The sequence below is a fragment of the Phocoena phocoena genome, chromosome 20 (assembly GCF_963924675.1).
Source record: "Phocoena phocoena chromosome 20, mPhoPho1.1, whole genome shotgun sequence".
NCBI lineage: Eukaryota > Metazoa > Chordata > Mammalia > Artiodactyla > Phocoenidae > Phocoena > Phocoena phocoena.
In genome coordinates, this window is record NC_089238.1 from 11,560,827 (window position 1) to 11,582,255 (window position 21,429).

Below are 21,429 nucleotides of genomic sequence, written 5' to 3' on the forward strand. Positions count from 1 at the left end.
GGCCTGCAAAACCTGACCTTTTGTTGACCCAGAATCTGGGAGCCCTGAAAATATGAATCATCATCTAGCAGAGTCCTCTTATTGTACGGCTTCTTTATTTTTACCTTCTCTTCCCCAGTTAGAGGTAGAGGCGCCCTCCAGTGGCCGACGGTTCGCTCAGCCACCTGCGCCGGGAGTTCGGGTTAAGATTTTAGCACTGCGCATGTGTGGTTCTCACTTCACTAGCCAAGGAGGTCACTGCTGCGCATGCGTTTAGGAACAAATGGGCGGGGAAGTTTCCGGAAGTCTCCCTCTGTGGAGGGGTGGGATTGGGTGCTTCGCAGTCCTCCCAGGGCCGCTCTGACCTGCGTCTCCGCGACTCTCGCCTCCTTTCCGTAGTGCCTCCCATCGCGGCCACTCGGCCCCCACCCTCTCGCCCTCCAAGCGGGTCTTCCCGGGGCCGCTCTGGCCCGAGCGTCCCTTCATCTTTCTGCTCTGGCTCATCCGGCTCGGAAGGGAGGCGCGGGTGGGTGAGCAAGGGAGTTCGTCTGTGGTGTCCAGGCCTGAGCCCCTGAAGACTGACTCTGCCCTGGGCACCCGCTCGCGCCCCGCCCCTGGCTGGAGGGGCGTCTCTCCCGGAGGACTTTCCGGGCCAGGCCCGGCCCGCACTCTATGTAGGCCCCCGCCGAGCTGTAGAGCCCTTCGCCCACTGGGGACCCAGTGGTCTATAAGGTCCATTTCGGCCTGCAGCGGCCCGTTTATGGGGTCAGCCAGCGTATGGGGGCCCATGCCTATAAGGGACTCCCGTGGCCCCTAGGGGTCTGTCCCGTACGTAACGACCCCATTTACAGGTTTTTCCATGGGTCTATAAGGGCCCACCCCTCGGTTTCCAGAGCCCATCAACAGCGGCGGTTCCCTTCGCGGGGACAGCGACTCCTGGACCTCCCTGGTCTACAAGGCCATGTCCCATCTATAGAGGTCGCATTTGCAGGTCTTCAAACCGGGCGGAGGGGCTTCTCCGGGTCTTTAGGACCCGTCCCTCTGTAAGGGTCAGTGCTGGAGGCAGCGATGGCCCTGGGCCGGGCTCTGGCTGCGGCGCTGGCTCTATCTTTTGCCGTGCTGTGGCCACTGTCCCCTGGGGCCCGGGCAGGGGACTGCAAGGGACAGCGGCAAGTGCTGCGGGAGGCGCCAGGCTTCGTGACAGATGGTGCGGGCAACTACAGCGTCAATGGCAATTGCGAGTGGCTCATCGAGGGTGAGTGGGGCCGTGTGGGTCACACACTGGCTGGTGCGCTAATTCATTCATTTGTGCAGTCTTGCATCCGCTCACCGTGTTCCCAGAACCGGTTCTGGTGCAGGCCCTTTGCTCTAAAATGCAGCCAGTCTAGGCCTTGCCTTGGAAGGCCTTGAAGTCTGATGGGGGAGTTGCACACGGACGCAGATGGACAATTACAAGCCAGAAGCATCAGTGAGGGGTGTTCTGAGTAACTGTTAGAAACTCAGGCTCAGAGCCCAACCACCTGGCTTCAAATTTGGGTTCCACTTCTTACTGGCTTTGTGAATTGGGGCAGGTGGCTTCCTTCCTCTGAGGTTCGGCTTTCCCTCCCTGCAAGTATGGATAGTGATAGTATTCCCCTCATAGGGCGGTTGGACTTAAATGAGAACAGGTATTTACTGTGCCTGGCACGTAATAAATGCCCAGTAAATGGTCGTAGGATTATTAGTGTTGTCCTTTTTAAAGTACTTCAATAAAAGCATTTTTTTCAGTCATTCATGTGCCAGACATTGTCTTTGCCTCTGGGACATAGCAGAGACCTCCACAGCCCCAGCAATCCCCGATGACTTGGGGCTTGGAATCCAGTGGGGGAGGCAAACATGTTAACAGACAGTCCAGTCCAGAGTGGTAGGGGCTGTGACAGAGGAACCCCACGGGCCTGGGGAGCCCAGAGGAGGTGCCTGATCTGTTGGGTGGGAGAGAGCAGAGAAGGCTTCCTGGAGGAGATGTCTGAGCTGAGACCTAAAGGACCAATAGGAATCAGCCAGGAGGAGGAGAAAGTCATTCCAGGAAGCGGGAACAGCCTGTGCAAAGGCCCCATCTCTACCCTCCTGGGATCCCAGTCTAGTGGGGGAAACAAACCCACCCCCAGGGAGTGGGAATCCCAGAGATGACATCTGACTTAGCCTGGGCTATACCTGAGACCAGAGGCATGTGCAGGAGAGAGCAAAAGGGCATTCCAGGTAAGGAGAATAGCCTGTGCAAAGGCCTGGAAACAGGAGGATATGATGATTTTGAGGAACTAGAAATCCATATGCTAGGACACAGAATCCAAGAAGACAAACAGTGAGCCAGAGGCTGGAGGGCTGGGAGGAAGCAGGTGGTATAGGACCTTGTGATTTTTTTTTTTTTTTTGCGGTATGCGGGCCTCTCACTGTTGTGGCCTCTCCCGTTGCGGAGCACAGGCTCCGGACGCGCAGGCTCAGCGGCCATGGCTCACGGGCCCAGCCGCTCCGCGGCACGTGGGATCTTCCCGGACCGGGGCACGAACCCGTGTTCCCAGCATTGGCAGGCGGACTCTCAACCACTGAGTCACCAGGGAAGCCCTGACCTTGTGATTTTTGAGCTGTGTCCTGAGGGCAATAGGGAGGTGGAAGAGAAATCCAAGGCAGTGGCTGGAGAAGTCCAGGAAGGCTCCCTTGGCAGTGGATGAGGAGCTGGCCTCCAGGGAGAGGTGGGAGTCCCCCAGAGGAGGTCCTCGGCAAAGGCCAGAGATGTGACAGGGTCTGAATCGTGCAGGGCCTCCTTTTGCAGCCTTTGGAGATTAGTCTTTGTCTGGGGACACTGGGCATCTATGGAAGGTTTTGAGCAGGGGAAAGACATGATTTAATTTACGTTTTAGAAGATCTCTATGGCTGTTGTGTGGGGTATGGATGAAGCATGTTTTTTGGGGATAAGTGTGTTTGTCCCCATCTTGGGGGCCATTCCTGTCTAGGGGGTGAGAAGAGGATGGGAAGTGTGTGTATGTGTTAAGGGTATAAATCATTCTCTGGCCTTTAAGAGCTCCAGCCTGGTTGGGGATGGACACAGACATTCAGCCCCCGGTGTGCTCAGGGCTGAGACGGAAGGAGGTGCAGGGTTGGGTTGCCGGGCCTAGGGGAGTGAGAAGACTCTGCTGGGGGTCACAGAGGAGGAGCCACCAGAGCAGTGTTCTGAAACATGCATAGGAGTTTACCGGGTGAGAAAAGGGAACAGCCTCTAGGAAGACAAAAGAGGGGCTGGTGGGTCTCCGAGCCATGTCTAGGCTTGTCTGGTCTGGCTAAACTTGTTGGCTGGGAGGAGAAGAGGGCACCAGAAGGAGGGGAAGAAGGGCCTTGAATGTCATGCTGAGCAGCTTGACTTTTCTCTTGGGATTGATGGGGAGCCAAAGGGGGATTTTGAGCAGGAGTGGGGCGTCGCTCTCAGGCTGGGTGGGGGGTAGACTGGAGACTTGGTGTGCTAGTCTTGTGGGAGAGGATGAGTTCTGAACTGGGGCAGGAGCTAAGCGGGTGGAGAGGCACGGAGAACACTGAGAGATTTGTGAAGTTTCACCAGTGAGACTTGGGGGACCGATTGGCTGGATGTTGGGGAAAGAAGGAGTCCAGGAGACTACTGGATGCCCCTTGGGCTCCCATCCTTCCCAATGTCCATCACCTCTAAGAGCCAACATGCTCCCCCATCTATTAAAAAATAAGCAACTGACCCACTTACTTTTGTACCATGTTCACACTTCATCATGCCCAGTCCTCATAACATCCTTGTGAATAAGAGGCATCTGTCTTTGAAAAGCAGGGGCATTTAGGATCAGGTCTCTGTCCAGGATGGCTTGGGGGTTAGGCCCATGTTGGGCAGAAACAGGAGGACTTGAACTTAAGGTGGAACTTGGGGAAGGCAGATGGTGAGCCGGCCCCTGGTGGGCACTTGGCAAAGATGTGCTTGCTGTGATTCTAGGAACAGAGCTTTATAGTTTGGTTGAGGCTGGTAAGAGTCGGGGAGGTCTGGTTGCCTGGCCTGGCTGAATTGTTCTGCGTTCTCCAGACCACAGCTCGGGGTCTATGTGTGATGTTCTTGCGGGCTCTGGCCAGAGCCTGAGGGAGAGCTGCCAACTTCAGTATTCTGTCTTGTGCATCTCTTCCTTCCTTCATCCAGTATTTCCTGAGCCCTTGCTCAATACCAGGCCCCGTGCTGGGCAGTGTCGGGGAGGGATCCCCAAGATGAGTAGGCCCAGGCCCTGTCCTGTGGGCCTCCTAGGCTGCAGGGGAGACACACCTGGACACAGGTGGTCCTGGCCCAGAGGAATGAAGGTCGTATTGGAAAGTGAGAACCTAGAGGGGCACCTAACCCAGCCCGGGGGCATCAGGGAAGGCTTCTTGGCGAAGGTGGGGAAGTTTGCTGGCAGGAAGGGAGAATGTGCTCTAGACAGAGAGAGGAACTTCTGCACAGGCCCAGCTCCTGATAGAGCTGTAAGCCGTGGGGTGATGTGAGACAAGTTGAGACTCCAAACACCAGGTTAGGGAGCTGGACTTTCTCCTGGAGATGGTAGGGAGCCATGGAGGGCTTTTGAGCAAGGGAGGGTAAGGGCCAGATGTCGAGCTGGGGAGATCCCTCAGGGACCCATGTCAGCACAGGCCACGAAGGAGGCTGGATCAGTGGTCCTGCTGAGGGAGGACAAGGCCTGGGCTGGCATGTTAGAGTCACCATCTGGGATCTTCATACCAGCCTTGATGGCTGAGGAGAATTATCCCCATTTTACATCAAGGAAACTGAGGCCCAGAGAGCCCATGGAACTGGCGCAAGATCCCACAGCTCGTGAATAGTGGACGAGCATCTCCAGTATGCAGATGGGGGTACTGAGGAGCATGGGTAAAGGGGCTGGCCTAGGGTCAGGAGCAGAGCTGGAACCCAGGTCTCCTAGTCTCCCTAGCCCACAAGCCTTCCCTGAGCCCCTAGTGGGAGATGTGGGATGAGAGAACCTTCTGCAACCAGGACCTGGCAGAGAGCAGGAAGAGCGACAGTGCTAGGCCGTACCATAAGCACTTTAGGTGCGTTATCCATTATGGCCTCCCATGCGGTCGCAGTCAGACCAGTGGGGACTGCAGTCATCTGAACACTCACCTGGGCCGGGCGTCCAAGAAGGCTCCCTCCCAGGGAGCGTTGATGCCGGCTGTCAGCTGGAAGCTCAGCTGGGACGCCTACGCATGGCCCCTCCATGTGACTTTTCATAGCATGACAGCTGGGTTCTGAGAAGGAGTATTCTACGAGGCCCAGGTAAAAATTGCAGGCTTCCTCTGATCTAGCCTCGGAAGTCCCAGAGCATCACTTCTGGTTTGTATTGGCCAAGCTAGTCTCTGAGGCTCTTGCAGATACAAGGGGCTGGGAGTCAGCCATCATCTCCTGATGGGATTAGTGGCCAAGAAGTATGAATTGACCATAGTGATTATATCCCTATTTTACGGATGAAGAAACAGATCCAGAGAGGTTAGCTGACTTGCCCAAGGTCACACAGCTAGTGGCTAGTAAGTGGCAGAGCCAAGATTGGAGCCCAGGCAGTCTGGCTCCAGAGTCTGTGCCCTTAGCTACTATTCAATACAATAAACAGAGAGAAGAGACCCTGGGTGGGGGCAGAGAGGAGCTGTGGTGCTCCAAGTTTCAGTCTTTGGCCAGGGGGAAGAAAGGGACCTCTTCCCCTAGAGCTCTGTTGAACCTGGAACAGAGGACCCTCACAGAGGCCCTTTTCCATCTGGGAGTATGCCTCTCTGCTCACGCCTGGACTGACCCTCAGGCTTGGGCATGTCTGAGGCTCAAGAATAAATGGGAAGTTCTGTGTGACCACTGGGATGGGGTTCTTCTCTCTGCACTTCAGTTTCCCCATCTGAATAGTAGGCGGTGTTTGGCCTGATCTCAGGGGTCCTTTCCAGGGATGATACTGTAATTTCTTCTTTGAGCTTCTGTCCCTCTTGCTGTCACAGCTCTGACCTCCCTGGGCTGGGAGCCTGGGAGCCCCTTGAAGGCAAGGCCCAGGTCTGACTCAGCTTTGGGCCCCCATCCCAGTGTTACGAGGAGTAGGCCTTGGTGTTTGTGGGGGGCGCTGCGTGGAGGCATGGGGAGAGGGTCCGCATCTGAGCCTGGCCCACCTGTTCTCACTGCTCAGCCCCGAGCTCCCAGTACCGGATCCTGTTGGACTTCCTTTTCCTGGACACGGAATGCACGTATGACTACCTGTTCGTGTATGATGGTGACTCCCCCCGCGGGCCCCTGCTTGCCAGTCTGAGTGGGAGCACCCGGCCTCCGCCCATTGAGGCTTCCTCAGGCAAGGTTGGTGGGGCCTGGCCGCGGGGCTGTGGCTGGAGGATCTGAGTGGAGTGTGCAGGACGGGGGGTAGATACACAGAGGGAAACAAAAGGCGGGGGGACTTGACATCAGTCAGAAGGATAGAGGGACAAAGAGAGGTGGAGAGAGACAAAGAAAGGAGGCGGGGACCCCAGGGTGGGGTGGGGGCAGGGGTGGACCCTCTCCCAGTCCCGCCCCAGAGCCCCACCCACCTTGTGCCTCCAGATGCTGCTGCACCTCTTCAGCGATGCCAACTACAACCTGCTGGGCTTCAACGCCTCGTTCCGCTTCTCCCTGTGCCCCGGGGGCTGCTACAGCCATGGGCAGTGCCAGCCCCCAGGGGTGTGTGTCTGTGAGCCGGGCTGGGGGGGCCCTGACTGCGGCCTGCAGGAGTGCCCAGCCTACTGTGGCAGCCATGGCACCTGCGCCTCGGTGAGCCTGCCCCCAGCTGTGTCCCCCTGGGGCCCTGCCCTGTGATCACAGCCACCGCTCCCATGTCCTAGACCTGACTCTGCCCCTGCCTGAAACAACCCCTGCCATCCCATCCTCTCCCATGATGCTGACCCCGCCAGGGACCCTGCTCCCTCCTACAGTTCTCCCTCTCCTTCCAGATCGCACTCCCCAACCTGTTACTCCACTTCCACTCCACCTTCACTGGGGGCCCCTCCTCTGCCTGAGCTCACTCCCAACCTCACCTGTAGCCCACTTCTCACCTGTGAACCTACCTGCCTTCCTCGTGCCAGGCCCGACTCCACCCTCACACCCAGCCGCTCTGTCTGGCCTTGGGCCCCCAGCCATGATTTCTGACTTTTGACCACTGACCTTGGGCCTAAACCATGCATATCCAGCTTTGGGCCTGGGTCACGCCTTGAGCCCTCCCTGCCTTGACCTCCCCGGATCTGAGCTCTTCCAGCCCAGGCCGACATTGACTCCATCAGTATTTTTTTCTCCAACCTGTCTTTCTGTCTTGTCCTCATTTTCCTTTCTGGGTCTTTTTCTTTTTCCTTTCCCTTTTTCTGTTGGTCTGTCTTCGTTTCTCCTCTTCTCTGCCTCCCTCTGATTGTGTCTCTGTGTCCATCTCTTCCTCTGTCTGTTGGCCTCTCTCCTTCCTGTCTCTTTCTTCGCCTCTCTGTCTTTTATTTTTCCATCCTCTCCTTTCCTATTCATCTCTCTCCTCCGTTTTGCTCCATCTGTCTCGCTCTGGCTCTCTCTCTGCTCCCTGTCTGTTTCTTTCTCTCTCTTTCTCTGTCCCTGCCTTTGTGCCCCCTTCCCTCCAGCCCCTGGGACCGTGCCTCTGTGAGCCTGGTTTCCTGGGACGCGCCTGTGACCTGCACCTGTGGGAGAACCAGGGGGCTGGCTGGTGGCACAACGTGAGTGCCGGGGACCCCGCCTTCTCCGCCCGTATCGGGGCGGCTGGTGCCTTCCTGTCCCCACCGGGGCTGCTGGCTGTTTTCGGAGGTAAGCAGATGGGATATGAGTCTGGGGTCTAGAGGCCTGGCAGCCTGTGGCCAGGGCCTGAGACTGTCCACCTCTCCACAGGCCAGGACCTCAACAGGGCCCTGGGTGACCTCGTCCTGTACAACTTCTCTGCCAACACCTGGGAGCGCTGGGACCTGAGTCCTGCCCCGGTATGGACCCCACCTCTGCACTGCCTGGAGGTGCCTGTTCACTCTGTCAGACCCAGCCAGGGCGCCCCAGAGCGACCCCATCACCCCGCACACCCCTAACTCCCGCAGTGTGATACATGACCACCTACACCTCCCCCTTCTGCTTTTCTGTCTTTGATTATCTTTCTTCTTCGTTTATCTGCCTTTCTGCATCTTACCTTTCTGTGTGTCTCCTGTCTCTCTTGGTCCATCTTTCGGTTTTTGTTTCTGACTCTTGGTCATCTGGTCTCTCTCGGTCTCTGTGTCTCCTTCTCTCTGGGTTATACCTCTTACTCTCTCTACTGGTCTCTGTCATTTCTCCCTGACTCCGCCTTCTCTTATCGTGTTTCTCTGTCACACCTCTCTTTTTATTCGCATGTGTCTGTCTTTCTGGGTCCGTCTCTCTTCTCTTCTCTCTTTGCATGTCTCTGTCTTTATCTCTGCCCCTCTCTCACCTTCTCTTTCTCTGTATCTCTGTCTCTCCATCTTGCCCTGTCTCTGCATCTCTCTCTGTCTTTCTCTTTCTCTGTGTCACCATCTGTTTCCCTCTCCATCTCCGTCTCCTGGTCTCTTCCTCACAGGCTGCCCGTCACTCCCACGTGGCTGTGGCTTGGGCCGGCTCCCTCGTGCTGATGGGTGGTGAGTTGGCTGACGGCTCCCTCACCAGTGACGTTTGGGCCTTTAGCCCGCTGGGTGGTGGCCACTGGGAGCTTCTGGCACCAGCTGCTTCCAGTTCCTCAGGGCCGCCAGGCCTGGCAGGTCACGCAGCAGCCCTAGTGGACAGCATCTGGCTCTATGTGTCTGGTGGCCGCACCCAGCACGACCTCTTCTCCTCTGGCCTCTTCCGTTTCCGCCTCGACAGCACCAGTGGGGGCTACTGGGAGCAGGTGATTCCGGCAGGTGGGAGGCCCCCTGCCGCCACTGGCCATTCCATGGTGTTCCATGCCCCGTCACGTGCCCTGCTGGTTCACGGTGGACACCGGCCCTCCACTGCCCGGTGAGTCACCTGCCCCACAACCCATGCCTTGCAGGGCCAGGCCTGGCCTAACACCCTGGGCCTTTATGCTTTAACGGTCTTTGCCCACTGATAGACCCCTGCAGTCATTCAGTCACCCCGTCTGTCATTCATTCACTCATTTGTTTATTCACTCATTTACTCCCCGACTCACGCATTCTCTAGTCTGTCATTCAATCTCTTGGTCACTTGCTTCCCTGCGCACTCCCACTCATCCAGTCATTTAACCAACCCCTGCTTGGTGTCTAGCCCTGGCTAGATTATGCAGGGAACCCAGAGATCAATGAAACCTGGGTCCTGCCCATGAGGAGCTTCTAGTTCTGAGGGGATATAAATCCAGTAAAGCCAGTCTCAACTGTGGGCCCAGAGGAGGGAGAGAGGTCCTTCCTGCCTCAAGCTCCTCCTCTTCCCCTCCCCGACAGGTTCTCTGTGCGGGTGAACTCCACCGAGCTCTTCCACGTGGATCGGCGCGTGTGGACCACCCTGAAGGGCCGGGATGGGCTTCAGGGCCCACGGGAGCGGGCCTTTCACACAGCCAGTGTCCTGGGCAACTACATGGTGGTCTACGGTGAGGAGGCTCCCCGATCCCACCTACCTGCCTGCCTGCCAGGGGCCCAAGGCTGAGCTGAGGCTCCCTGCAGGGGTGTCCTCATCTCCCCCAGGCTTGCCAGCTGTGCCCCTTTCCTCCTTTCCCAGGGGGCAACGTGCACACCCATTACCAGGAGGAAAAGTGCTATGAAGATGGCATCTTCTTCTACCACCTTGGCTGCCATCAGTGGGTGTCAGGGGCCGAGCTTGCCCCTCCAGGAACTCCTGAGGGTGAGTGGCCCCCCTGTTTCCATGAGGGGCTCCTGAGGGTCACGCTTGCTCCCACAGTGATACTGGGCTTTGGGAAGGAGCCACCCCGGTCGTTGTTGGGGTGAGCCCAACATCCTATCGGAGCTGGCCTCAGCAGGCACACCTGCACTAGAGATAGGACCAGGGCATTGTTGCTATGGAGATGGGAGACATTTTCAGAAGCATCAGATCTAGGTTCCAATCCAGGTTTTGCCAATTATCAGCTGTCCCAGGGGACTGCCTACAAAGAAGTAACTTTTTCAAGGTCACACAGTGGGCAAGTGGCAGAACCAGGATGGCCATTCCTAAACAACCTTTTGTACAAAAACCATCATTTAATCTTTCTGCACCTCAACTTTCCCCTCTGTAAAATGTAACAACACTTAAACCACTGGGCTGTTGTGAGAATAAATTGAGTAAAATGAAGTGAAGAAAGAAGACAGTCCAGTGAAGGGCCCAACACATTGTCCTAATAGTGCAAGGCCAGAGGGCTCACCTGGAGGGAGTGTGGAGAAGCCTTTCAAGCTCATTAGATCAGAGACTGCTTTGTGAATGGGAAGAAAGTCACAGGCCCTCTCCTCAGAAAGACACTTGTGTGCACAAATTGGGCATATCCTTTCATGGGACTGTGGACTTCCCAGAGGCCCATCTGTTCTCCCCACCCTTCTGAACAGAAGAGTGAGGACAAAGGACAAACATAAAACAAGGGACAGTAACATTTAAGGGGTGGGCAAGAGGAAGGGTCCCCAAGGAATCCTGTTTGACCATCAGGAATGGGGCTTCCCTGGTGGCCCAGTGGTTAAGACTCCACGCTCCCAAGGCAGGGGGCCCGGGTTCGATCCCTGGTCAGAGAACTAGATCCCACATGCATGCTGCAACTAGGAGTTTGCATGCCACAACGAAGGAGCCGGCGAGCCACAACTAAGGAGCCCGCTGCAACTGAGACCCAGCCCAACCAAATAAATAAATAAATAATAATAAAAAAAAAGGAATAAAGCCTTAGCCTAGCATTGGAGGCCTCCAATCCAGGGCTCCACTTCTTCTCCTGTCCCTCCTTCAGACCCCTTCACTGGGTAGGCCAGAGTGTGAGGTTTCTGGAGGCCTCCTCCTTCTTTGTAGATTTTGATCCCCTGAGCCAAGTCCCATACACTTACAGAGCATACGGGTCAGTAAGAGTGTGAGGGAGTCACCAATCACTGACCACTTACCCGTCAGTCAGGACTCTTGGTTGTGACAGAAACCCCACCCGACCAGCTTAAGCAAAAAGAAGAATTTCTTGACTCACTTGAGTGAAAACTGGCTGCAGGCTGGCCTGGATCCAGGTGCTCACATAATGGCATGAGCCATTTCTCTCCCCAGTTCTCAGCTGGATTTCCTTCATTCTGTAGCAGGTTTGCCTTTTGTAGATGGTCACCAGCAGCTCTGGGATTATATCCTACCCCTTTAAAATGCCCAGAGGGAAGACAGTACCTTTTTCCCAAGAATTGTAGCAATTGGGTCCCCTCCCTGAACTAGTCACTGACTCTGATAGGCCTGGGCTCAAGCCCTGCTGCTGCTAGAGGCAGGGACAGCTCGACTTGAGCCTTGTGGACTGTGGGTGGGAGGGTTGGTTTTCCAGAGGACAGTCAGAGGCTGTCACCAGAAGGGAGGCTGGTGTCAGACAGACAACAACAGGTGACAGCCGGGCGGCCTGCCTCACTGCTCCCCGAGGGCAAGGTTCCATGCACGGAGGAGGAAACCAAGACTCAGAGAAGTCAGGTCTCCTGCCCAAGGCCACACAGCTAGTCAGTAGTTGATCCATGATTTGAAAGCAAGGAAATGGTAGATCCAGGATTTGACCCCAAAGATCATGCTCTGTCTGGAAGGTGACTTGGGCAGCAGCGTGGGAGCTCCAGGAGGTGAGAGAGCTAGGACTAGAGCAGGGCCAGGCAGGCGGGGAGGGTTTCCTTGGGCAAGTGGGGTTGAGGCATAGCAGAGTCAGGGGTGGTCCTCAAGGTGGGAGCCACGAAGGGGGGATGGGGGGTCACATGTCCTCGGGGCGTCTGTATTCTCCTAGGCCGAGCAGCACCTCCCAGTGGTCGGTACTCACATGTGGCGGCTGTGCTTGGTGGCAGCGTCCTGTTGGTGGCAGGGGGGTACAGTGGCCGGCCCCGTGGGGACTTGATGGCCTACAAGGTGCCTCCCTTTGTGTTCCAGGCGCCTGCTCCAGACGTGAGCACTGGGGTGATAGGGAGAGGGTGGCTGGGGAGGAGGTAGCATGTTTCCCATGGTTAAGGGAGGAAGTTGGGGGGCGTCCCTGGGAGAAGGAGGGGAGGTCCCTAGGGCCGTGAGAGAAGGGAGGTCAGTCCCCAGGTCCAAGGGAGGAGGAATGGTGGTCCCTGGAGCTGAGGGCAGAGGGGCAGTGGTCCCTGGGGCTGGGGGAGAAGTGGACAGGGGTCCTCAACGTTCTGAGCAGTTGGGGTTCCCTAGGCTCATCAAAGTGAGCGAGGACGTGGGAGCAGGCCCCAGGTCTGAGGCGCCCCCTCCTCCCTGCCCATCTCTCTACAGTACCACCTGGACTATTGCTCCATGTACACGGACCACAGCGTATGCTCCCGAGACCCTGAATGCAGTTGGTGTCAGGGAGCCTGCCAAGCTGCCCCGCCTCCTGGGACTCCCTCGGGGGCCGTGAGTGACTGTCCTAGTACTCTGCCCCTTAGCACGGAGACCTGGTCCTCCGTGTCTTCTTCTGCCCAGACCTGCGCTTGGGAGACTCATTTTCACACCTAAGATCGGCATTCCTGACTACTGACCCTTGAACCTTTGACCCTCTTCCCGATCCTTTTGAACTTATGTCTCTGTCCCTGGATCCCCCACCCCTGTCCTCTTGATCTTTCTCATTCCAACCCAGCTTTCAATTCCCTTCTCCAATCCCCTGACCTTTCCGCCCCAAGCCTCCTGAATCCACAGCTTTTCCCAGGTCCCTTAAGCCCCAGTGGATAGTGACACCTGTCTTTCCCCTCTCTGCAGTGTCCGGCTGCCAGCTGCCTGGGCCTGGGCCGCCTCCTGGGTGACTGCCAGGCCTGTCTGGCTTTCAGCAGCACCGCCGCTCCTCCCCGGGGGCCCGGCGCCCTGGGCTGGTGCGTACACAATGAGAGCTGCCTCCCTCGGCCTGGTGAGTGTCCAGTGGCATTGTGGGAGGGGGCAGCATAGCACCCCACACCAACCCCCATCTCCCGACCCTCCTGTCCTCACAGAGCAGGCCCGCTGCCGAGGGGAGCAGATCTCAGGCACCGTGGGCTGGTGGGGGCCCGTACCTGTCTTCGTTACCTCCCTGGAGGCCTGTGTCACCCAGAGCTTCCTGCCTGGCCTGCACCTGCTCACCTTCCAACAGCCGCCCAATGCCTCCCAGCCTGACAAGGTGGGGAGCCAGGGGATGGGGCCCAGTGTGGAGTGTTGAAGGGCTTGGTCTTAGAGTTTTCATTTTTCAAATGGATCTTTATCACTCTTGCGTTTGCCCCCTAAGTCTTTACATGCAAGGGTCTGATTTTCCTTATTGGCCTAAGAAAAGTCTTAACTGTGGTGAAATGCACATAACATAAAACTTACCATTAGTGACATGTATCACCTTCGCAATTCTGTGCAACTACCACCACTCTCTAGCTCAAGAACATTTTTTTTTTTTTTTTGGCTGCACCTTGCAGCATTCAGGATCCTAGTTCCCCAACCAGGGATGGAACCCGCGCCCCTGTGGTGGAAGCGCAGAGCCCTAACCACTGGACCGCCAGGGAAGTCCCCAGAACTTTTTTTTTTTTTTTTTCTTAAGCTGCTCGGGGTCTTAATTGTGACCCATGGGATCTTCGTTGAGGCATGTTTTTTGTTTGTTTGTTTTGTTTTACATTTATTTATTTTATGTTTATTTTTTAAAAATATTTTGGCTGCGTTGGGTCTTTGTTGCTGCACGTGGGCTTTCTCTAGTTGCGGCGAGCTTTGCGGTAATCAGGCTTCTCACTGTGGCGGCTTCTGTTGTTGCGGAGCACGGGCTCTAGGCGCGCAGGCTTCAGTAGTTGTGGCTCACAGGCTCTAGAGCACAGGCTCAGTAGTTGTGGCGCACGGGCTTATTTGCTCTGTGGCATGTGGGACCTTCCCGAACCAGGGCGTGAACCCGTGTCCCCTGCATTGGCAGGTGGATTCTTAACCACTGCACCACCAGGGAAGCCCTGTTTTTTTGTTTTTAGTTGCAGAATGTGAACTCTTAGTTGCGGCATTCATGTGGGATCTAGTTCCCCGACCAGGGATTGAACCCAGGCCCCCTGCACTGGGACCATGGAGTCTTACTCACCAGACTACTGGGAATTTGCCCCCCCAGAACATTTTTATAACCCCAAAAGGAGACCCCAGATCCATTAAGTAATCACTCTCCATTCCCCTCTCCCCTTGGCCCCTGGCAACCACTAACCTTTTTCTTTTTCTGTATTTGGATTTGTTAGCTCTGGATAGGTCATATAAATGGAATCGTATAATACATGGCCTTTTGTGTGTGACTCCATTCACTCAGCATAATGTTTTCAAGGCTCCTCTGTGTTGTGGCATGTGTCAGAACTTTGTTCAGTTTTTAAAAAAATATTTATTTATTTAGCTGTGTCAGGTCTTAGTTGTGGCACATGGTATCTTTAGTTGCAGCATGAGGGATCTTTAGTTGCAGCATGCAAACTCTTAGTTGCGACCTGTGGGATCTAGTTCCCTGACCAGGAGTAGAACCCGGGCTCCTTCCATTGGGAGCACAGAGCCTTAGCTACTGGACCACCAGGGAAGTCCCAGAACTTCGTTCCTTTTTATGGCTGAATAACATTCCATTGTATGGCCATGCCATGTCCATTCATCAGCTGATAACATTTGGGTTGTTTACACCTGTTGGCAAGTTTTTCTTTTTTAAAAAAATATTTTATTTATTTATTTATTTATTGGCTCTGTCGGGTCTTAGTTGTGGCACGTGGAATCTTTCGTAGTGTCGAGGGGGCTCTTTGTTGCGGTGTGCGGGCTTCTCTCTAGTTGTAGTGTACAGGCTTCATAGCACATGGGCTCTATAGCCCACGGCATGTGGCATGAGGGCTCTCTAGTTGTGGCGCATGGGATTAGTTGCCCTGAGGCATGTGGGATCTTAGTTCCCCAGCCAGGGATTGAACTGGTGTCCCCTGCATTGCAAGACAGATTCTTAACCACTGGACCACCAGGGAAGTCCCTTTTTTTTTTTTTTTAATTGAGGTATAATTGACAAACAACCTTATATTAGTTTTAAGTGTACAACATAATGAATTGATATTTGCAAATATTGCAGTGAAAACCTATTTTCAGTATGAGTGGAATTGCTGGGGTAATCCTATGGTTAACTTATTGAGGAATCATCAAAGTGTTTTCCACAGTGGTTCCTTATTAATTTAAAAAATAGGTATTATAGTCACATGGTTCAAAAACCATAACAATGGGGACTTCCCTGGCATCCAGTGGTTAAGGCTCTGAGCTTCCAATTCAGGGGACAAGGGTTCGACCACTGGTCGGGGAGCTAAGATCGCACATGCCGTGCAGTGTGGCTAAAAAAAATAAAATAAAATAGAATAAATGAATCCTATATAGTTAAAAACAAAAACAACACAAAAAAAACCCCACAACAGTGTAAAAAGTTGTTGAGTGAAAAGTCTCTTCCATCTACCCAGTCCTCACCCCTCAGTGTGGGAAGCTGGCCTCAGCATCCCCCTAACTCAAGACCACCCTAACTCTCCCCAGAAGATCTATTTGGATTTCTTATATATCCTTCCGCTGTTTACCTATTCAAATACAAGTAAATGTGACATTTAATTATTTTTCTTTTTTGCACCAAAAGTAATATATTATCTACACTGTACTACCACTTCCCTTTTTTTCTTTTTTTTTTCTTTTTTTTTTTTTTTTTTTTTTTTGCGGTACGCGGGCCTCTCACTGCTGTGGCCTCTCCCGTTGCGGAGCGCAGGCTCAGCGGCCATGGCTCACGGGCCCAGCCGCTCCACGGCACGCGGGATCCTCCCAGACCAGGGCACGAACCCGCGTCCCCTGCATTGGCAGGCGGACTCTCAACCACTGCGCCACCAGGGAAGCCCCTTCTTTTTTTTTTGTCTTTTTGGTGGTGGTGTTGTTTTCTCATTCTCCTTTTTTTTCTTAACGTATCCCGGCAAGCTTCCCATAACAGAACTTAGGAAACACCCTCTTTTTTTTTTTTTTTTTTAACAGCTTCATAATGTTCCATTTACATTCTTTTTTTTTTTTTTTTTTTTTTTGCGGTACGCGGGCCTCTCACTGTTGTGGCCTCTCCCGTTGCGAAGCACAGGCTCTGGACGTGCAGGCTCAGCGGCCATGGCTCACGGGCCCAGCCGCTCTGCGGCATGTGGGATCTTCCCGGACCGGGGCACGAACCCGTGTCCCCTGCATCGGCAGGCGGACTCTCAACCACTGCGCCACCAGGAAAGCCCCTCCATTTACATTCTGATGCCGTAGTGTTACAGTTTATTTAAACAGTCTCCCATGATGAACACTTGGGTTGCTCCACTCTTTTACAATTACAAGAACACATGCTGGCAGTAAATCATGAAGTATATGCGTCGCTTCAAACGTTGGATTTGGATCTGGGCTCTTTTTTTTTTTTAAACATATATACTGGTTCATTATATAACAAAGAACATGGTACATAGGATGAGGTCCAGAAGGGGCCTGAGCTTCTGTCCCTGTGGAGTTGGGGTGTGACACCCTCCTGGCACATGTATGTGTTTACTAATCTGGAAGGTCTCCAAGCCCCCTAGTTAAGGGGTCTGGACTCCTAAGGGCTTAGGTGGAAAGATGGGGTGTTGAGGAAGAAGATGCTGAAAGGTCCAGGGTCTTGGAGTTTAATGAGAGGTGGAGATGAGCAGGGGCTGTCTGAGTCGGAGTCCCAACTCTTCTCCCAGAGTAACCGTGGGCGAGCTATCCCCCCTGCTTCTGGCCTCAGTCTCCCATTTAGTAAACTAGGGAAGGAGATTGGGTTGCCTGGTCTTTTCTAGCTCTGATGTGGCTGGAGAGGTGTGAGGACCATGGGGCGATGCAGAGAGGTCCTCATGCACGCCTCCCTCCTTGGCTGGCACAGGTCTTGATTGTCCGCAGTACGACCATCACCCTGACACCTAGCTCAGAGACCGACGTGTCCGTGGTCTACCGTGGCTTCATCCACCCACTGCTGCCAGGAGGGCCTGGAGGGCCAGGGGCTGAGGACGTGGCCGTGTGGGCCCGGGCCCAGCGCCTGCACGTACTGGCCCGGATGGCCCGTGGCCCTGACACAGAAAACATGGTGAGGGTGCCTGGGACATGCAGGGGGCTGTTTATGGTAAATATGGGGGCTTGGATGTGTGGTGGGGAGGAGGAATGGGGAGAAGTCAGAGGCGTGGGATCTAGCCTTAGTGACGGAAGGGTCCTGGGGTTTTCAGTTGTGAACAGAACTGGGTGGGGGGCGGATTTTGAAGAAAGGGGAAGGTCTGAGTTACCAAGTCAGACTCCCCTGAGGAGGACGTGGGTTGCTGGGAGGTTTAGGGGTGCTTGGAGGTTTTGGGGGTCTAAGAAACTCTGAGGCCCTCCTGGGAAGAGGAGGGGTGGGCGCTAGGTGGGTTTGGGTCTCTTGGGGGTTTCAGGGGTCAGTGTGGGTGGAAAGTTCTGAGGCCCCTGTCTGCCCCTCACCCCTACTTCAGGAGGAGGTAGGGCGCTGGGTGGCTCAGCAGGAGAAGGAGACGAGGCGCCTGCAGCGTCCAGGGTCCGCTCGCCTCTTCCCACTGCCTGGCCGGGGCCACAAGTACGCGGTAGAGATCCGGGGCCAGCTCAACGGCTCAGCGGGCCCTGGACACAGCGAGCTCACCCTGCTGTGGGACCGGACTGGCGTGCCAGGTGGCAGCGTGAGTACCCAGGTCCCCGGCTCTGACCCTGCCCCAGCCCCTGGCCTCAGATGCCCTGGGCCACGAACTAACTCCCTTGACCCTGACCTCTTACTCCTTGACTCTTGAACTCTGGGCCTCACCTTGAACCCCCCCTGGACCCCAACATCTGACCCCCAGAGTCTGACCTGATCTCGTATTCTGACCCCTGCCCACGTCTCTGACTCCTCCTGCCCTGATCTTGCTGACCCTGACCTCTGCCCTCCATACTTTGACCTCTCATCTCTGGATTTTCTCAAACCCTGATCCCCTTTTGTCTGCTGATGTCCTAAATCCTGACTTTCTACGGGCCTGAGTTCTCAACCTTGTCTCCAGATGCTTAAGTCTTTAGCTCCAAACTCTAATCCCTATCCCAAACCTTGACGTGGAGCGTGGAGCCCCGACCCTCATGTGACCCCCGCCCCCAGGAGATCTCCTTCTTCTTCCTGGAGCCCTACCGCTCGTCGGCCTGCGCCTCCTACCCCTCCTGCCTGGGCTGTTTGGCGGACCAGGGCTGCGGCTGGTGCCTGGCCAGTGCGACCTGCCACCTGCGCCAGAGCGGGGCCCACTGCGGGGACCGCGGGGCTGGTGGCTCCCTGCTGGTGCTGGTGCCTGCCCTCTGCCCACTCTGTGAGGAGCATCGAGACTGCCACGCCTGCACCCAGGTGCCCACCAGGCCACAGCGGGGAGGGCTCGGCACGAAGTCAGCCAAAGCAGGCGACTGAGCAAGGGGGTGGGCCCCCCAGAGCTGGCACGGGTAGCTGAGGGGCCCTGTGGGCGGCGGCGGGGTAGACAGTCGGGGCCCTTGTCATTTGTGAGCAGTGGAGAGGGGCTGGAGAGTCAGCTCCTGGCAGGCGTGACTCTGCATGCTGCAGGGGTCAGAAAACCCGGCTCAGCACCTCTGCACCAGAGGAGCCTTTATCCCCTTAGACAGCAGAGTCCAGGAGTAGGTCTTTCGGCCTGCTCGCCCCAGAGGTTCAAACCGTGTAGTCAGCTGTTCACCTCCCTCCATTCCACGTTCTCATTTTCCCTGGAGGTTCATTCCTTGGGAGTGGCAAGGGAGCCTCAGGGGCTCCAGACTTTTATCCCCCCACCCAGCCACTGGAGCCCCAAGGGGAAGGAGAGCACCTTTCTGTCCCCACCTCACTCTCACCCCTCAGTTCAACAGAAGTCTCAGAAGTGCCTTTCATTTGCTCTAACTGGGGCTTGTGCCAGCTCCAGGACCAATCAGTGAGGCTGGGAGGAAGGAGAGTGTCCCGCTGCCCACCTCTGGACCCCAGGGATTGAATCAGCGCAACCTGGACCACATAAAGTGGTGCTACTGCCCAAAAAGGGAGTGGGTGCTGGTCAGGCAGAACCCATGGATGTCAGTGGCTGTAGGAAGGAGCTGGGCTTGGAACAGGGATCTGTGGGCCCTGGCAGGCAAGGGAGGCAGCTGCCTGTTGAACTGGTGCTGGGAGACTGGCGCTGGGAGCCCCAGGGAGAAGGCTAAGCTGGGCTCTTATTCCTCCAACCTCCCAGGACCCCTTCTGCGAGTGGCATCAGAGCACCAGCCGCAAGGGGGACGCAGCGTGCAGCCGGCGGGGCCGGGGTCGGGGTGCCCTGAAGAGCCTGCAAGAGTGTCCCCCACTCTGTAGCCAGTGAGCCCAGCTGGGCCCAGGGAGAGGGTGTGTGAGGGTGTGTGGGGGCCAGGCTGTGGGGTGACCCTGTCCCTGCTCCCCGCCCCCAGGCGCCTGACCTGTGACGACTGCCTGGCCAACTCAAGCCAGTGTGCCTGGTGCCAGTCCACCCACACCTGCTTCATGTTCGCTGCCTACCTGGCCCGGTACCCGCACGGGGGCTGCCGAGGCTGGGACGACAGGTGCAGTCCGGGTGGCAGGGTTCCAGGAGGGGAGGGTGGAGACCTGGGTAGGGGGTGGCTCTGACAGCCCCACACCCATCACCCTGCAGCGTGCACTCAGAGCCCCGGTGCCGGAGCTGTGACCGCTTCCTGACCTGCCACGAGTGTCTGCAGAGCCACGAGTGTGGCTGGTGTGGCAATGAGGACAACCCCACGCTGGGACGGTGAGGCAGGGCGGGGGCCTGGGGGCGGGGCCGGGTGGAGGCTCTCCGCCCACCCTAATTCTAACGGCCTCTGTTTCTCTCCCCCTTTGCCTTTTTCTTACCATCATCTCTGTTTTTCTCCCCCCCTTCTCCTTCTCTCTGTTTCTCTCTCTCTTTTCTCCCTGCCAACTCTTTCCCTTTGTGACTTGTTTTCTCTCATCTTTCCTTCTGTTTTCTTTCTTCTTGTCTGTTTCTGTTTCTCTTCTGTCTCCCTTTCACTGTATCCCTCTCTCTCTCCTGTCTTTTAAAATCCTTTTTTGTCTGGCTTCTCTGGGTTTTTCTCTGCCTCTCTTCCATCCCTCTTTCTGTCTTTCTCCGTTTTCATATCTCTTTCTCTCTCTGATTGATCTCCCCACTCCCTGTTACTGTTTTCCTGTCTCTGTCTCTTGTTTCTTTATCATCCCCCCCGCCCCGACCCAACCACCTTCTTCAACCTCGCCCCCCTCCCCAGTTGCCTCCAGGGGGACTTCTCCGGGCCTCTGGGTGGGGGTAACTGCTCCCTGTGGGTCGGGGAGGGCCTGGGGCTGTCTGTGGCCCTCCCTGCCCGCTGGGCATATGCCCGCTGTCCGGATGTGGATGAGTGTCGCTTGGGCCTGGCGCGGTGCCACCTGCGGGCGACCTGCCTGAACACACCCCTCAGCTATGAGTGTCACTGCCAGAGGGGCTACCAGGGTGATGGCATCACATACTGCAACCGCACGTGAGTAGGGCATGGGTTTCCATGGAGATGTTGCCCCAGGGCTGGTGCATGCGGAGATGTTGGGAGGAAGTGATCACAGTGCTGGGCTGCCTCCCATGGTGCCAGCCTCTCCAGTGAGCCTTGGGCTTTTACCTTGCAGAGCAGGCCCTCATTGGAGTGATAGGGTCCTCAACGTGACACTAGTTAACCGTGGAGACAGGTCGCCCATGGACTGCAGGCCACAGGCTTCAGCGTTGCCATAGAAATGGAGGAGGATCAAGTTGAAAGGGGTTTTCACAGGGAACAGATCACCAGTGGTGATATTTAGTTACTGTAGAGACAGGAGTTACTACATGTGATGGGGTTGCCTTGGAGACACGGCCACCCATGGAGTCCAGGATCTGTGGAACAGGCAGTAGCTTATGATGGTGTTGCCATGGAGATAATGGGGTGGAGTGGGATGAAGGGGGATGCCTTGGGGGCTCCAGGCCTACCCAGTCCTTCCCCCACCCCTGCCACGCGCTCTCAGGTGCCTGGAGGACTGTGGCCATGGCGTGTGCAGTGGCCCCCCAGACTTTACCTGCGTGTGTGACCTGGGCTGGACATCGGACCTGCCCCCTCCCACGCCTGCCCCAGGACCCCCCGCGCCCCGCTGTTCCCGGGACTGTGGCTGCAACTTCCACAGCCACTGCCACAAGCGGGGGCCTGGCTTCTGCGATGAGTGCCAGGGTGAGCAGCCCTCATCCTGAGCTCCTCGGGGCTGCCTCAAGGGAGCCTCCTTGGGGCTTCTGTTTTCTTTTGTCTGTGTGGGGTTCTGTGTCCCCTCCCCAGCTCTGAGTCCCTCTGTCCCATTGCCTGCTCCT

At 56.0% G+C, this 21,429-nt stretch overlaps 1 protein-coding gene across 1 annotated transcript in view; it reads left to right on the top strand.

The window, feature by feature from the left end:
* Positions 1–1,047: 1,047 nt before the first annotated feature.
* MEGF8 (multiple EGF like domains 8) overlaps positions 1,048–21,429 on the top strand; it is a 41,242-nt gene continuing 20,860 nt past the window's right edge. The window contains exons 1-20 of the mRNA XM_065898647.1: positions 1,048–1,234; positions 6,165–6,328; positions 6,569–6,775; positions 7,621–7,801; positions 7,883–7,971; positions 8,571–8,986; positions 9,427–9,572; positions 9,701–9,823; positions 11,898–12,052; positions 12,389–12,508; positions 12,851–12,995; positions 13,078–13,241; positions 16,971–17,171; positions 17,566–17,766; positions 18,213–18,449; positions 19,306–19,424; positions 19,514–19,645; positions 19,735–19,848; positions 20,339–20,587; positions 21,096–21,295. Of these exons, the coding sequence (XP_065754719.1) occupies positions 1,048–1,234; positions 6,165–6,328; positions 6,569–6,775; positions 7,621–7,801; positions 7,883–7,971; positions 8,571–8,986; positions 9,427–9,572; positions 9,701–9,823; positions 11,898–12,052; positions 12,389–12,508; positions 12,851–12,995; positions 13,078–13,241; positions 16,971–17,171; positions 17,566–17,766; positions 18,213–18,449; positions 19,306–19,424; positions 19,514–19,645; positions 19,735–19,848; positions 20,339–20,587; positions 21,096–21,295 (3,550 nt within the window). The remainder of the gene's footprint in view (positions 1,235–6,164; positions 6,329–6,568; positions 6,776–7,620; positions 7,802–7,882; positions 7,972–8,570; positions 8,987–9,426; positions 9,573–9,700; positions 9,824–11,897; positions 12,053–12,388; positions 12,509–12,850; positions 12,996–13,077; positions 13,242–16,970; positions 17,172–17,565; positions 17,767–18,212; positions 18,450–19,305; positions 19,425–19,513; positions 19,646–19,734; positions 19,849–20,338; positions 20,588–21,095; positions 21,296–21,429) is intronic.